Genomic DNA, 17,832 nt, shown 5'->3' with positions numbered 1-17,832 from the left:
GTTCCATCAAATGTAACAGTGAAAGACCTTGGTGTGATTATTGATTCCAGCCTTTCATTTGAAGCACATGTAGATAATATTACCAGGATAGCATTCTTTCACCTCAGAAATATTGCCAGAATAAGAAATTTATTGTCGCTAAACGACGCAGAAAAACTAGTTCATGCTTTTATCACCTCTAGGTTGGACTATTGTAATGCCTTACTGTCTGGTTGTTCAGCTAGATGCATAAATAAGCTTCAGCTAGTCCAGAATGCAGCAGCGAGAGTCCTCACCAGAACCAGAAGATATGAGCACATCACCCCTATCTTATCTTCACTCCATTGGCTCCCTGTGAAATTTCGCATTGATTTTAAAATACTACTCTTGACATATAAAGCATTAAATGGTCTCGCGCCGCAGTACCTGAGCGAACTGCTAGTGTCTTACGATCCGCCACGCCTACTTCGATCAAAGGATGCAGGCTGCTTGTCAGTACCGCGTATTATGAAAAATACAGCTGGGGGCAGAGCTTTTTCTTACAAAGCCCCAAAGTTATGGAATAGTCTTCCAAATAGTTTTCGGGACTCAGACACAGTCTCATTGTTTAAGTCCAGGCTAAAAACCTATTTATTTAGCCAAGCATTTTTATAAATAGATTTGCCATAGGTAAAGGAGCAGATCTGGGGGACTCATGGACGTAGAGTATTATGGTGAACTGGTATGTTTGGATGCTGTCTTCCTCACTCTCATTGATCACTCAGGTTTGCTGACGGTGAGGTGATTGTTTGCTTTACATGTCAGGAAGCCCTCATGTTTGTGTTTCCTTCTGGCTCTCCCTTTTAGTTATGCTGTCATAGTTAGTCCTGCCGGAGTCTCTGCTTGCACTCTACAGTTAAGCCCAATCCCAATTCTACCCCTTACCCCTTCCCCTACCCCTCGCCCCTTCCCCTTGTCCCTTAAAACGAAGTGGAAAGGGGAAGGGTTAAAATATTTCCCCTAAGAAATGGGACACCACTACAACACTGTTATACGTCATCATACTTATCCGTTCATTTACATGTACACATACAGTATGGCCGTAAGCAAAACAAACAATGCGTTATCAAAAGCTCGGCAAACTTCTGTGCTACTGAACTTTCATATTTGTTTGTAGCATGTAGTAAAGTGTATATGACATAAAAATATATTTTTGTAATATTGCGCAATCGGCGCTATCCGCTAGCAAACTTTAGCGGTTTTTTTGCAAACGTTTTTTTACAAAACATCACCATAAACACAAACACAAGACTAAAATTAATATACATATAATAAAAACTTGTCATAAAAATCCTTATTAATGGCAAAAAATCGTTAAATTTACGGGTCTGCTTGCTCGAGTGAGCGGCCATCTTGAAAATTTCGTTAGCCCTTCGTTTGAAGTGAGGTCCCGAAAAATCTTCGTTTCGAGGGCTATCTGGCCCTTCCCCTTAGCCCTACCCCTCCAACCAAAAGAGAAATGAGACACCCCTACCCCTTCACGTGAACGCGCCAAACGGAGGGGTAGGGCTAAGTGTAGGGGTAAGGGGTAGAATTGGGATTCACCTTTAATATACATTCACATTATACTGTACATTGTGTGACTGTGACCATACCTAACTGCCATCTCTCCTCTTCTCCCCCTCTTTCTCTTTCCTCTCTCCTCCTGTCTTCCCCTTTCACTCTTTCTCTCTCTCTGTCGAGCTACACATGTCGTTCCTGAGCTGCCAGTGATCCAGACTCCCTCTGCCCTCCGGACCTGTCTGACCCATCCTGGTGCCCCGCTTCTGGCTGAAGATCTCGTCACATGGATGCCCCGTGTGTCTCTCTGGGATGCGTCTGGTGTCTGGGAATGATTCTCTCTACCTAGAAAATGGTTCTGGCCTTGACTGGTGTTGGAAACTGTTTCTCTGGGGACTTGACAGTTCGATAGTTCATGACTGGAACTTCTTACAAGTCTACCTGGGTCTTCAATAACTACCTGGACTCCATATTAACATCAATTAACATCAGCTATTATAGCTGAACTGCCTCCCACCCTACACACTGTATAAATGCAGATCATTTACTGCTTTCTGTTTCACCCAGATGAGGATGGGTTCCCCGTTGAGTCTGGTTCCTCTCAAGGTTTCTTCCTATTATCATTTCAGGGAGTTTTTCCTTGCCACTGTATGGAGTTAATTATGTGCCAAAATTTAACAAACAAACACAATCTGCTTTGCAAAGAAAAAAACGACTTTCTCACAAATGCAGCGTTTTGCAAACAAACACAATCCGATTTGCAAAGAAAAAAAAATCAACTTTCTCACAAATGGACCCTCCATATTTTCTCACAAATGCACCCTCCATATTTTCTCACAAATGCACCCTCCATATTTTCTCACAAATGCGCCCAACCTATTTTCTCACAAATGCAAGGGAGCAACCCCCTCTTCCAAAACAGCAGATGGCGCTATCGGTCAATTTACTCTATTCTCCCGAGACCTCAAACAACGTGTTTATATGGTTTACCCTTATGTCCCAGGGGAATATGAGTGGGGAACAGTTTTGAGGTCCATTATATATCCAGACAGCCAGACATATTAACAATCCACTATCTTTAGGATAGAGCCCTGTAGGGGAATACAGTTATATCAAACCACAGCTGCATTTTAATTAACTATTGAAGGCTGAAAGAACTGCCATCATGTTTGGCTTTTTATTTCCATACCAGACGTATGTGACATGATGCATCAAAATCTTTTATAATTAGTGATCATATCTACATTTAAATAATCTTTAACAAAGTTATAAGGGGTAAAAAAGCTTTAAATGAACAGTAAAAATACTGAATTACAGACAGAATTCTATTACAAACCTGCTTGTAAAAAGTTTCATAAATTTCATGCAGTCTTATACAATGATTCTTGCATCTTACTGTATCTACACCTCGCGCTGCAACAGCTGTCTACAATGTATGATTGTACCACAGACACAGATTATTTAAATGTAGATATGATCACTAATTATAGTTAATAATTCAATAGTTAATTAAAATGTAACTGTTGTTTGATATAACTGTATTCCCCTACAGGGCTCTATCCTAAAGATAGTGGATTGTTAATATGTCTGGCTGTCTGGATATATAATGGACCTCAAAACTGTTCCCCACTCATATTCCCCTGGGACATAAGGGTAAACCATATAAACACGTTGTTTGAGGTCTCTGGAGAATAGAGTAAATTGACCGATAGCGCCATTCGCTGTTTTGGAAGAGGGAGTTGCTCCATTGCATTTGTGAGAAAATAGGTTGGGCGCATGTGTGAGAAAATACGGAGGGCGCATTTGTGAAAAAAAATACGGAGGGTGCATTTGTGAGAAAATATGGAGGGTGCATTTGTGAGAAAATACGGATGGATGCATTTGTGAGAAAATATGGAGGGTGCATTTGTGAGAAAATACGGATGGATGCATTTGTGAGAAAATACGGATGGATGCATTTGTGAGAAAATATGGAGGGTGCATTTGTGAGAAAATACGGATGGATGCATTTGTGAGAAAATATGGAGGGTGCATTTGTGAGAAAGTTGAATTTCTTTCTTTGCAAATCGGATTGTGTTTGTTTGCAAAACGCTGCATTTGTGAGAAAGTCGTTTTTTTCTTTGCAAAGCAGATTGTGTTTGTTTGTTAAATTTTGGCACATAATTAACTCCATACCACTGTCGCCCTCGGCTTGCTCACCAGGGACAAACTGACCATTTTGATTCATACAAATTCACATTTCATACAAACTTAAATAATTCTTTTGACTGTGTAAAGCTGCTTTGCGGCAATGAAAATTGCTAAAAGCGCTATACAAATAAAATTAAATTGAATTGAATTAATCTATTCAAACTCATTCAAACTCATCTATCTTAGAAACATGCTAGCAACTTTGCTAATCATGCTAGAAACATGCTAGCAACTTGCTAATCAATCCAAAAACATGCTAGCAACTTGCTAATCATGCTAGAAACATGCTAGTAACTTTGCTAATCATGCTAGAAACATACTAGTAACTTGCTAATCATGTTAGAAACATGTTAGTAACTTTGCTAATCATGCCAGAAACATGCTAGCAACTTTGCTAATCCTGTTAGAAACATGCTAGCAACTTGCTAATCAATCCAAAAACATGCTAGCAACTTGCTAATCATGCTAGAAACATGCTAGTAACTTTGCTAATCATGCTAGAAACATACTAGTAACTTGCTAATCATGTTAGAAACATGCTAGCAACTTTGCTAATCATGCTAGAAACATGCTAGCGCCTTTGCTAATCATGCTAGAAACATTTTAGCAACTTTGCTAATCATGCTAGAAACATTTTAGCAACTTTGCTAATCATGCTAGAAACATGCTAGCGACTTGCTAATCATGCTAGAAACATACTAGCGACTTGCTAATCAATCCAAAAACATGCTAGCAACTTGCTAATCATGCTAGAAACATGCTAGTAACTTTGCTAATCATGCTAGAAACATACTAGTAACTTGCTAATCATGTTAGAAACATGCTAGCAACTTTGCTAATCATGCTAGAAACATGCTAGCGCCTTTGCTAATCATGCTAGAAACATTTTAGCAACTTTGCTAATCATGCTAGAAACATTTTAGCAACTTTGCTAATCATGCTAGAAACATACTAGCGACTTTGCTAATCATGCTAGAAACATGCTAGCGACTTACTAACCATGCTAGAAACATGCTAACGACTTGCTAGTCATGCTAGAAACATGCTAGCGACTTGCTAATCATGCTAGAAACATGCTAGGAACATGCTAATCATGCTAGCAACTTGCTAGTCATGCTAGAAACATGCTAACGACTTTGCTAGTCATGCTATAAACATGCTAATCATACTAGAAACATGCTTGCGACTTGCTAATCATGCTAGAAACATGCTAGCGACTTGCTAATTGTGCTAGAAACATGCTAGCGACTTTGCTAATCATGCTAGAAACATGCTAGCGACTTTAGTAGTCATGCTAGAAACATGTTAGCCACTTGCTAATCATGCCAGAATCATGATAGCCACTTGCTAATCATGCTAGAAACATGCTAGCCACTTTGTTAATTATGCTAGAATCATGCTAGCCACTTGCTAATTATGCTAGAGATATGCTAGCAACATGCTAGCAACGTCCTAATTATGCTAGCAACATGCTAGTAACTTACTACAAATTCTAGCACCCTGCTAGTAACTTGCTAATCATGCTAGCAATATGGTAGTAACTTGCTAATCATGCCTGAAACATGCTAGCAACATGCTAGTAAATTTGTTAACAACATGCTAGTAACTTGCTAATCATGCTAGAAAAATTCTGGTAACTTGCTAATCATACTAGCAACATGTTAGTGAGATTCATCAATGTGTGTAATGTGCGCTGCAGGTGCAAAACATTTTGGATTATTATCCAAGTTGTAGGCTGGTCAATATGGGTGGTATCTGACATTAAGGATCCGCAACTGTAACCACAAACTCCATAGTGAATGAATCTATCTATCTATCAATCTATATATCTGTAACTGTCTATCTGTCTGACACTATTTATCTATCTGTCTGTCTTTTAAACCTTTTAAACTTAAACTGTTTTAACTTTTTTAACTTCTTAAACTATTTTAAACTTTTCACACTTTTAAACTTCTATCTCCGGCATTCTCAAGCCAACTTAAAGTTTGTCTAAAACTTTTTTATCTAGTTTTAACATTACAGTTTTGAGATCCTTTGTTTGATCATGAGTTTTGCAATGTGACTAATCTGGAAGAGCTCCCTGAGAAGCCAACAGTGAAATTCTTTCCAATGATTGAATTGGTGTCGGTGTCAGAAGATGAAATGCAGGCATCAAGTGAAATATCAAGTGATGCTCCAAGTACTGCAGATAGAGTACTGATCTCTGAATCACCCCAGAAAAAGAAAATGCCATGGCCTGATATCTGTTTGGTTCCAAAATTCTCTGTCGATGTTGAATATAGGCTGCGTCAGGCCAATTTAATCTACTTGAAGGATGGAACGCACCTAAAAATGACAAAAGAATTGAAACATGACATTTTTCAGAAACTTGCTGAGACCATATCCTCCTATAAAGCATACCCAACTGCTGATGATTTAAAAGATGTTGCAAAGGCATTGGTGAATACTTACCCCTGTCTTCAAGAACCAGGATCACCTTTTGGACACTGTGGGTGGACAAACATTTTGGGAAATTGGGAAATTACAGATCCAAAATGAGAAGCCTTGGACACAAAGATGTCACTGTTAATGCAGCACTCTAAAAAATAAAACTGTGCTGTACTCAATTTTTTTGGTGAAACATTTTTACACTTATTAAATATTGAGTAAATATAAAAAAATACAAAAATCATGTAAAATATACTTCATGAGTTGAGTACAAGTCAGTAAAAAAAAAATAAGTAGACCTGAATAACTATATTTAGTACAATGATGTACAAAATTAAGTAAATGTAATGAAAATCAGAAGTTAATGCAAAGTGAAAATGAGTAAAATAATTAAGAAGATATAATTGAAATGGAAGGTAGAAGATACTAAAAATTATACTATTATTTAACAAACAAATGTGCTACATTTACTAAATATTTTAACTGAATGAAAAAAACAATATACACATTACCATTTTAATTAAACATTTATTTGCCAAATTTGACAAGACATGAAGTCTAAACTCAACCTGGTTTACATGCAAATGACATGTAACAAAATCATAAAGAAAGAGCTGAATTTATCTTATTAGTAAACAGTTTCAGAAACAATACTCCTGCCACAAGTATTATACAGTTAACATGTGGAAAGTAGACTTTTCTATTAGAATCTAATGAGTCACATTTTACATCTGAAAGATTGCACACCTTCACACTTCAGTTTCCTGCAAACTGTGGGATCCATACAAATGTGTGTGCAGACCTTCTCAGGTCTTAAAGAAGCAATGACAGTCTAAATGAACATAGGACACTAAATATCCATCACCAAGAGCACCATGCTTCACTTCATAATGATCGAAATTCCTTTTGATGATGCGACAAATGCACACAGTTTACACCGCCATCCCATAATGCTGGCACCTAAAAAAGGAACAATAGTATACAAGTAAGTACAAGTGTGACTGTTAATATAAAGTCTACGAGACTGGTAAAATAGTACTTCCGTTCAAATACATACTTTTTGGACTAATATACATCATCACACTGATCTACGAGTGGTGTTTAAGTCAAAGTGGGACGAAGACGTAAAACTGATTTGATTTTACGTAGCCCATTGCTGGTAAAATTCCGGTAAACATTCCAGTGGAATGCTTTTACACAAAACGGACTGCTTTGATCACCAAAGGCATTTTGCTTTTACAGAACAATGCACAACCTCATACATAGAGAAAAAAATATAGAGAGAAATAAAGGGAGTTTTCTGTTATTCTGCACAATCAACGGTCCCGCTTTGACTTGAACGTCCCTCGTACATGTTTTTGTCCCTTGTATAAAAATGATACCCAACTTTATTTATGCATGACTATCAACTATATCAATTTTTTACAATCTAGTATACTCGAGTGGAAAACTTGTATAGTCTAGACTTATTATAGGTAAAGTGAAATATTTCAAGCCTTGTTTTAATTTCTATCTTTGATTCAATGGTTACACATTTAATACTTCTGTAGCATTTAAAAAGTTGACATTTACCTCCTGTTTTATCTCCATTCAACTTCTCTTCATTAGTGGTGTTGGTGCTGTGAAAGAGATATAGAAAATATATAACATGTTTCACACAAACACACAAAATCAATCAGTTTTAGTTTCTTTTACTTACATATCACAACATACATAACATTTCACTTCAATATTTTAATTTCATATTACTTTCTCCCAATTCTAATTCTGAGAGAAATGTTGTATTTTCACTAAATCTTTACATTTCATAGCTTTAGTTATTAGTACTGTACTTAGCACATTTATTTTATAACATCTGCCGCTGCGTGCTCAGTGTTTAATCATGTTAAAAATACTCATATACAGTAACGGATAAAACACTGCCAGAGTCCAGACACTGCAACTCATTTCTGCTGTTTAAACCGGATTTGTTCTGAGTTTCTTCCTTAAAGTGTCGGAGTGACCGAGCAGACTCGCGGTTCAGTGTGTGAGGTGGACCGGTACACATGCGGTAATTACTGTATTTGAACATGCTAGTTTTATATCCTCTCCACAGTGGCGGTTGGCTGCGCAAAATCACCGCATTTGGCGGGAGAAATTCAAATATTGCGGCACAACCGCCGCCGGTTACACCGAGAAACACGGAGGAAACCCGGACATGCACGCGCTGCTGCTCGGTGTTAAATCTCTCCTTTTACACCAGAGTTTAAGTGTCTGTATTAAACGCGCTTTAGCTGAGCAGTTTGGTGGTTGGAACAAACAAGCTAAATCACACTGAACCCCAGGACTGGCCTGTTGCTAGCTATCGTTAGCTCTGGAGCTCGGCTGTGACAGGATTCAGAACAGTAACTCACACACTATAAAGTTGTGTGTGCAGGCAGACAGAGTCATTATTACAGTAACTTGTGTTAGCTGTTTACTCACCAGGATTTGTAAGGAGTGTTCCAGAATGTTTCAGGTGCTTCATGTCCATTCTCACATCCTCACAGCCTTCTTGTCTCTGATGTTACACCAGACTTCCCATGAGCACTTGCACAGGGCAATTTACTCAATTATTTAAGTTTTTGTTGTTAAACATAAAGAATATTGAGTTGGAATGAGTGATAATTGTAGTTCTTGAAACTAATCAGTACAATTACTCCATTAACAGATATTTTGATTGAAATGTATCAAAAATATTAAGTGCATGTTAAAAATATAATTCAGTTAGTCAAATACTAATTTTTACTAGTGAAGTTAACCTAAATTATAGTGTAAATTTAAGACAAAACTAATAGTTGTTTTTTTAGGCATTTATTTTGATTTGTCTAACTCAAACAATCATGTATGTGACTTTTAGAGATTTTATTAAGGTAACATAACCTTTTTATAACTGTGAAATTTACAAGGCCACAGAATCATTTTTTAGAGTGAGGGGAAAAAAGGAAGATACTCTACCAGCAGTGATCCACCTAACAAGAACATAAAGAAACCAAGGAAAGGGGAGGTAAACTACCTACCTAACCTTCCAAGTGGTCATGATGCTTCCAGTCTTGAGTTGCTCGGACAGCAATTGGCAGACGAGATGAAGAACCCTGATGCTGTCTTTATCAATCAGAAGATGGATATGACTCTGTCTTTAAGAAGACGGGAAGTTGTAATCAACAAGCCTCCTGTAGGCCAGATACTTCAGCGTTGGCCAGCACTTTTTAAAGAAAGTCAGGTAATGTGAAATGCCTACGTTTGCAGTATTTTTAATGAAATGAGTACTTGATAAGCATGATAACATTTATCAGTTGTTCAATTTTGACATTTCCCTGATATTAATGAATGCCTTTTTTTTTTTACTACTACTACAGGTGTATTAAGAATTCAACCGGATAGTTGGGATGAATTTAAAGCAAGAATTCTATGGGTCACTTGATCGTCACTGTCCACAGCTGATTCAGATTTTCAGGTCAAAGAGAGGTCTCGCCGGAAAGATTTTAATCTTCTGCAAGATGCCAAGGTTTGTATATGCCATTGTTTATATATGCCATTGACATAAATTGACTTCCAGTACTTCTTAGTGATGACCCAACCGAGTTCTTCAATGCATGTTTTGTAAGTATTAATACATTTTTACTGCAATAGTTTTATTCTATTATGTTTCTTAATGTGCATTTATGTTAGCAATAACAATAAATAAATCACCCAAACAATGTCATATTGTAGTTAAATGATAAATGGAATGGAAAGGAGAAATTTGAATTTATGTTATGACACATTTAAAACTCTAAAATGCTATCTAGAATAATATCAAATCTTTAGATTTTTTACATTTAAACAGCAGGTCATACCATATGCAATGACTTGTATACAAAAACGAATTTAATTTAATGTTTTGTAGTATTTTTATAAAATATATATATTATTAAATCCTGCATATATTTGGGTATACAGTTTGCAAAAAAATTATGCTTGCTTACAACAACAACAAAAAAAATCAATAAAATTTATATATAGTTAAAAAAAAAACTGTACACTGCCAAGATTTATTTTTATCTATTTATTGTTGTCAGGCTTCTGATGATGGAGACTCATACCAATATGTGCCAGGCACATGAAAAATATTGTAGCGTTTTTCCGCCGGAAAGAATGTTGGAGAGACGAGTGAGCTTAATGCAATGGCTGGGAGTACTTTATTTCACTCACGCAGTCTAACAAACAGCATGAACAGCACATTTACACGGGAACCTCCATCCAATTCACAGCGGTGAGCGCGACGGTAATGAGCATTCTGGTTGTCCACTTACTGTAAAAGTTGTCAATCTGGTCTTGGCTTCTTCCTACAGCAAGGAGGTATGGCTGCCGTCCTTCTCTTTGCTGAACATGTTCATCAATGCTGTTACAAGACTATAAAGAAACAAGAGAAAAAAGCATTACATTAATCAATTAAGCCTATAAGAACATGGAATCTACAAAAACAGTTTACACACATGATACACAAGGCGATCAGCAGCACTGATTTTAGGATAAGATAGCATTCTTTCACCTCAGAAATATTGCCAAGATAAGAAATATATTGTCACTAAGCGATGCAGAAAAACTAGTTCATGCTTTTATCACCTCTAGGTTGGACTATTGTAATGCCTTACTGTCTGGTTGTTCAGCTAGATGCATAAATAAGCTTCAGCTAGTCCAGAATGCAGCAGCGAGAGTCCCCACTAGAACCAGAAGATACGAGCACATCACCCCTATCTTATCTTAACTGCATTGGCTCCCTGTGAAATTTCGCATTGATTTAAAAATACTACTCTTAACATATAAAGCATTAAATGGTCTCGCGCCGCAGTACCTGAGCGAAGGTACTAGATGCTGTCTTCCTCACTCTCATTGATCACCCAGGTTTGCTGACGGTGAGGTGATTGTTTGCTTTACATCTCAGTTCCCCCTCATGTCTGTGTTTCCTTCTGGCTCCTCCCTTTTAGTTATGATGTAATAGTTAGTCCTGCAGGAGTCTCTGCTTGCACTCTGCACTAAATATACATTCACCTTATACATTGTTCGACCGTGACCATACTGTACCTAACTGTTATTTCTCCATCTCTTTTGCTCTCTCCTTTTCTGCTCTATCCTCTCTCTCTCTCTGTCTCTTCTTTTTTCTCTACCTATCTCTCTGTCGAGCTATACATGTCGCTCCTGAGCTGCCAGTGATCCAGACCCCCTCTGCCCGCTGGACCTCTCTAACTCATCCTGGAGTCCTGCTTCTGGTTGGAGATCTCATCACATGGATGCCCCCGTGTGGTCTGCCTGGAATGCGTGTGGTGACTGGGGTTGGTTCCACTTTCCCATTAAGGTGGTCCTGTCCTTGACTGATGCAGACAGCTGTTCTCTGAGGACCTGTGACTTCAGTTGCTCAATAGTTCAGGACTGGAATTTCTCACAGGCTTCCTGAGACTCCAGGAACAAACTGGACTTTAATCTTACACATCTCCTCTTATACTGAACTTCCAGTCTCGCATATTATTATGCACATCAATCCCTGCTATCTGTTTTCACCCAGATGAGGATGGGTTCCCTGTTGAGTCGGGTTCCTCTCAAGGTTTCTTCCTATTACCATCTCAGGGAGTTTTTCCTTGCCACTGTCGCCCTCGTCCTCGGCTTGCTCATCAGGAACAATCATACACCCTAAAAAATGCTGGGTTAAAAACAACCCAATCTGGGTTGTTTTTAACCCAGCTGCTGGGTAACTATTGGACTAACTAAATGCTGGGTTAAATTTAACCCAGCAAGATGGGTTATTTTTTTAACCCAGCAAAATGGGTTAAATATTCAACCCAAATGCTGGGTCATATTTAACTATAATGCTGGGTTAATTCTACCACATAAATTGGTTAAATGTTCTACCCAGATTTTGGTTCATTTTAACTGGAATGTTGAGTTAATTCTACCTCACAAATAGGTTATTATTATTTTCATGTTTTACAGTGAATCAGTAAAAAAAAAAAAAAAAAAAAAAAAAAACTACCCACGTCTATTAAACAGTTAAATTACTTTGATATACTGGTTTATTACAAAAAAAAAAAACTTAAAAGTTTTGCAAACCATACATATATGCAATAAACAACATCCTATTAAATGTTCATAGAAAAAACGTTTATTTTTCAAAAGCACAAGAACAGATAATCAACAGCGACATCATTACTATACTATTACTCACAAGGGCAGAATGGAGTAATAACACAAATAGGCTGAGGCAGCTTCTACAGAGCAGGATCTTTCTGTGACATTAGATATCTTTTCTGCAGAACAAAACTATCCAGCCCTGGTTCCGTTTTAACATACAAACACTGTCTATGACTTTTTAAGTAGGCCTTGCTATTTTATAGCAACATTACAAAAAGTCCTATACAGGTGCACACTACTTATAATATAAATAATATATAATATATAAAATACTTATAATATAAAATGCCTTGAAGCACACATCAACCGCCCCAAGTAGTGTGCATTGCTCCAGAGCCTGTCCCACCAGAATGACGAATGCCTGAGAGCAGCGCTGGTGATCTTCTCAGGATGTAAAGTAGGGGTACGGCCTTGACCCTTCAGCCTGCTGGAGGTATTCCACCATGTTGGTGCCAACCTTAGAAAGAAATGAAAAAGAGTTAAAAATTGGTTGAATAACAAAGAATAAACTGAATAAGACTATCAATTTAATGTGTAATAGGATTTATACTAAATAAAAAAATGACAAAGCTAGGGTATAGGTAACATGAAACAAAAACATGGAGACAGCTACTACCAAAAATAAAATATGCAAAATAAGCATGGCTTTTGGGATAAAGCTCATATATATATAATATATATATATATATATATATATATATATATATATATATATATATTTTTTTTTTTTTTTTTTTTTTGTCAGACTAGTTGACTTTGTGGTCTGTGTTGATTGTAAGCTAATTACCGAGGAGATGCATTGTCATAGCTGGGGTCATACTGGCACATTACAATCACCCAAATATTAATACTTCCATCTAGTAGTTATCTGTACAGCTGACTGATAGTTAATTTAGTCTGAGTCACAAGCAACTTTGGTTAAAGAGGGCTACCTGGTTAGCTTACATGCAGCAGTCATATTTGCATACTACTTGCCAAAGGTGTAAAGGTGTAAAATATTGTTATAACTCGGGAGAAACGCAGGCGACTTTTGACCGCGGAGTAAATTACTAGCTAGTGAAAAACGTGAGGTTAGCAGGTGTGTATATTTGTGAGAGGGTCAGTGTTTTGTAACACCCCAGCATTTTATTGTCTCAAACAGTGAGATTAATAAAATTCTAATGTTAACTAAATGCTAGCGTCATGCTAATACTACAGTTACAGTTTCGTCACCCTGCAAACATTCTACAGAGAAAGATAAAAAGCTCAGACATCCGTTATAATAATAATCCGTTAATATCCGTTTCTTTCACACACAGGTGGGATTCTGTGGCTAACTATAGCAGCTATTGTCAGCTAAATTATCTTACCTCAGACCAGCCTGAAAGTTTAAGTGTAACCTTAACACGGTAACAGTAATAAATCTCACATATAGTAATAATTTTTCAGTCATATGTGACTTAGGTGAGTGAACATGTGTATACAGACCTTGTATTTAACGTCATTTCCCCGTAAATGAACCGTCATCAGCGGTGTGGGAGCTCAAGAGAGACACGAAGCTCTGACTGACAGCCGCTGAATACACCGGTGAACTTTGGGGGAGGGGCCAATCAAACTTCAACCCAGCAGCTGGGTTACACAAAAACTACCCAACTCTCTGTAAATAACCCAGAAAAATGACCCAACAGAGGCAACCCAGCGCTTGGGTAGAAAAAACAACCCAGCGTTTTTTAGAGTGTATAATTTTGATTCATACACATTCACATTTCATACAAACTTAATTCTTTTAATTGTGTAAAGCTGCTTTGTGATGATGTAAATTGTTAAAAGCGCTATACAAATAAAGTTGAATAAAATTGAATTGAATTGAATAAATGCAGATCATCTACTGCTTTCTGTTTCACCCAGATGAGGATGGGTTCCCTGTTGAGTCTGGTTCCCCTCAAGGTTTCTTCCTATTACCATCTCAGGGAGTACTAAACACGGGGAGAACATACATTAACACAGACACAAGATAAAAACACTGAAATAATATTGTCTGCTGTGTGGTTAAAGATATAAAGTACTCCCAGCCGTTGCATTGGGCAGCAAATAAGCTCACTCGTCTCTCCAGTATTCTTTCCGGCGATAAAAACGCTACAATATTGTATTTAATATTCAGTGCCAGGGGCCTGAAACCAGAAAACTTAGTGCACAAGGTGGGGCGCACACACACACGTTTCTTATTCCTTGGTATTTCCCCCCCTTCCATCCCTTTAATTAGAAGTGTATGTGTGTGTGTGTGTGTGTCTCTTTGCAGTTGATCTCCTGCAGAGGTCTCGTGCGTCTCCTAGTCGCACCAACGCCTGACCTCTGACCTGTCTCAGGTGGCGAGTGCAGCTGGACGCATACAGGAAATGTTCAGCATCGTCCCGGCGTACATCGAAGACGTGCTGGTGTGTGTGTGTGTGTGTGTGAGAGAGAGAGAGAGAGAGAGTTAGGAATTTTACAATTGACCCTGAAACACCTTCAGTTTGTCTGTTGTCTGTATATAATTGTGTGTGAAGTGTTTAGTCCAGTGTTGACGGATGTGTTTGGGCGGGGTTTACATCTCTATGAGCACGGCATTGTGGGTAATGTAGGAAACTGTTACCATGAGATAAGTTCAGTTAAACATGACCTTAGAATAAATTGTGAATGAAATCTGGGTTTCTGTTGAAGGTCATGTGTTCATTATGAAGATTAGTGTGTGTGTGTGTGTGTGTGTGTGTGTGTGTGTGTGTGTGTGTGAACATGACCGTGTGTTACTTATGAATTATTAAGTGTCACTTATGAATTATAAAGTATAAATAATGCTGTGTGTGTGTGTGTGTGCGTGTGAAACAGGTTCAGGATGAAACAGGTTTCTTTCTCCTTCCCGTCTCCTAAGGCGTGGCCAGTCTGTACTCCATGGCCCTGGTGGTGTCTGCAAGGGTGTGGCTGATACGCAGTGAAAGAGATGGAGACGGAGAGAAAGAAGGAGACGACGTTCCCAGAAAACATCTAATAGTGTAGGAAAAATAAATCTATTACAAAAAGTCTATTTATAACGTGATGATAAAGTAAAAAAAAAAAAAAATTGTTAAAACAGAAGAGAAATTCATTATTTTGAATAATCACACATGTTAACCTATAAATGTATTTATTATTCTGTTTATTCTTTTGTTTTTTTTAATAAACTGTGACAGGGCGCATTACATCATCTTTTTAGTGGAATCCGTCCTGTTTGGTGTTTTTGTCCTGGTGATATTTTATGATCAGGTTTGTACCTTACTTCAGTATTTCATTATGACACACACACACACACACACACACACACACAGAATATTGTGTAAGGTTTTGCCGTGTGTCCTGTGTGTCCTCCAGCTGGTGTCCATTATCACAGACGAGACGCCGATCGAGCAGATGAGAAACAGGCTGATGAAGGACAGAGCGGACAGCAGACAGTCAGCGCACACGACACACACACACACACACACACACAAACCCAAAGCGGTGCTGCTGAGGGCGGTGTTTGAAAGAGGTGTGATTTATTCCTCACAGGATGTTCAGTGTGTAAACTTTCACTCAGTCTTCTGTGTCCTTTAGTGAAGACACTCGCGTGCAGGTCCCTGTTTATGATCAGATCTGATTTAAACACTCCTTTAAACTCTGAATATTATTGCTGTCATCACTTTCCTGTGACGGGGGCAAAAATATGTCATTATTAATATTTAATACATTTAAAAGAGGTTAGATTTAAAGCTCACAATTTTATATAAAAGACATATCATTATTTTATGTCTCATAAATGTGTTAAAAAAAGAAATCCGTCTCCGGTCCTTCAGTCTCTCTTGATTCTTTCACTCCTTTTCTAAAATGCACCATTTCAGTGGGTGAAGTGTTAAATAAATCACTCTGGAACACGTTTCCTCTCAGGCAGTAAGAAATCATCTAGGGCTGCAACAACTAATCGGTAAAATCGATAATTACTTTAGATTAACTTAAATTACACAGTGTGAATAACAGTAGAATATACGTAAATAACCTATAAGGATTCTGGGAGTATGAGGAATCATTTGCATACATGAACTGTGTGTGTGATAGAGAGAGACACACACACACACCTACGACGTTATGCACGATGTAAACATGGACAAATTGAGCCATTCTGCTGAAATAGCTTTAACATTCAAATGCAGATACCAGCAGAGTGTCTCAATAATAACACACAACAGCACTAAATGCCATAAAATGTATTATTGAAATGATTTAATTGAAGTATGGCCATTCTGTTTGGTGATGGGGGGGGGGTCTCATTATATATGCTATAACAATAGTACCATTAAAATATTTATCATGTACAGAGAAACATAACTATCATGCAAGTTTTGAAGTAGGAAAACGAGTTTTAAATATTCTCTATTAATTAAGCATACTTCATTACTATTACTTTCTTAAAATAATCTCAAGCCTTATCTACTGCATTTGTAAACTAAAATATCAGCCCAAGTCAGTGTCAAAATCACTTAGTAATGTAATGCTATACTTTTATATTTCACTGAAAAGGTTTATATCAACACAAGTTGTGATATGAAATGCATATTTGCTTTTATGTTATATTTTTAAGAAAACATACTTTATTTCAATTGTATAATACCAGACCACCAATGAATCTTTACACAAGCATTAAGTGACTAATCGCTTATTATAAACTTGACTTCCAGAACTTATTTTATACAACTTTTAAAATGTCAAGGATACATAATGTATTGTGAAAGCTTTTCACTGCAGTCAGTTGGTGTACGAAAATGTGCAACAACTCAACCCTATTAAAAATATGGAAACTTGCCGACTTTTCTGAAACAATGAAGTGGCTCTTAAAAGAGCCTTTGTGTAGATTAGACGGAGTATAATGTTTAAGCGCGCTCTCCGCGAATACGGCGGGCCAGCTGAATGTCTTTGGGCATGATGGTCACTCTCTTGGCGTGAATAGCGCACAGATTGGTGTCTTCGAACAGACCGACCAGATAGGCCTCGCTCGCCTCCTGCAGGGCCATGACAGCCGAGCTCTGAAAGCGCAGGTCGGTCTTAAAGTCCTGAGCTATTTCTCTCACCAGACGCTGGAACGGCAGCTTACGGATGAGCAGCTCGGTAGACTTCTGGTAACGGCGAATCTCCCTTAGAGCCACAGTGCCGGGCCTGTAACGGTGAGGCTTCTTCACACCGCCGGTAGCCGGCGCGCTCTTACGTGCAGCTTTAGTGGCGAGCTGCTTCCTAGGTGCCTTACCGCCGGTGGATTTACGCGCGGTCTGCTTGGTTCTTGCCATCGCTTACGAGCTGCTTACGCTTCTTAAGAGAGAAAACAGAATGAGTGGCACGAGAGAGCGCGGCCTATTTACGGCCTAAGGCTCGGCTGCGCTGATTGGGCGGCTTGAAAGCGCCGCCTGTCATTGGTTCCAACGTGTTACGTCACGGAGGTTTCACCTAACCCTTTAATTGGCTGCTCTTCTCCCACCGACTCAGTTTGAAACG

The 17,832-nt window shown here is 38.1% G+C and overlaps 1 protein-coding gene and 1 long non-coding RNA gene across 2 annotated transcripts; both read right to left on the bottom strand.

The window, feature by feature from the left end:
• Nucleotides 1-6,979: 6,979 nt before the first annotated feature.
• Nucleotides 6,980-8,745, bottom strand: LOC128508630 (uncharacterized). The gene is made up of 3 exons (XR_008355938.1): nt 8,599-8,745; nt 7,708-7,754; nt 6,980-7,095 (listed from the first exon to the last, which is right to left on the bottom strand). It is a non-coding gene; the product is annotated as an uncharacterized LOC128508630 (long non-coding RNA).
• Nucleotides 8,746-17,147: 8,402 nt separating this feature from the next.
• LOC128508619 (histone H3) lies at nt 17,148-17,627 on the bottom strand. The gene has a single exon (XM_053480019.1). It carries the CDS (start codon nt 17,625-17,627, stop codon nt 17,217-17,219), a length of 411 nt encoding a protein of 136 aa, XP_053335994.1. The 3' UTR covers nt 17,148-17,216.
• Nucleotides 17,628-17,832: the final 205 nt, after the last annotated feature.

This window comes from Clarias gariepinus, chromosome 20 (assembly GCF_024256425.1).
Source record: "Clarias gariepinus isolate MV-2021 ecotype Netherlands chromosome 20, CGAR_prim_01v2, whole genome shotgun sequence".
NCBI classification, from domain to species: Eukaryota; Metazoa; Chordata; class Actinopteri; order Siluriformes; family Clariidae; genus Clarias; species Clarias gariepinus.
Note: the sequence above shows the minus strand (reverse complement) of the source record. Positions and strands in the feature narration are given on the sequence as shown.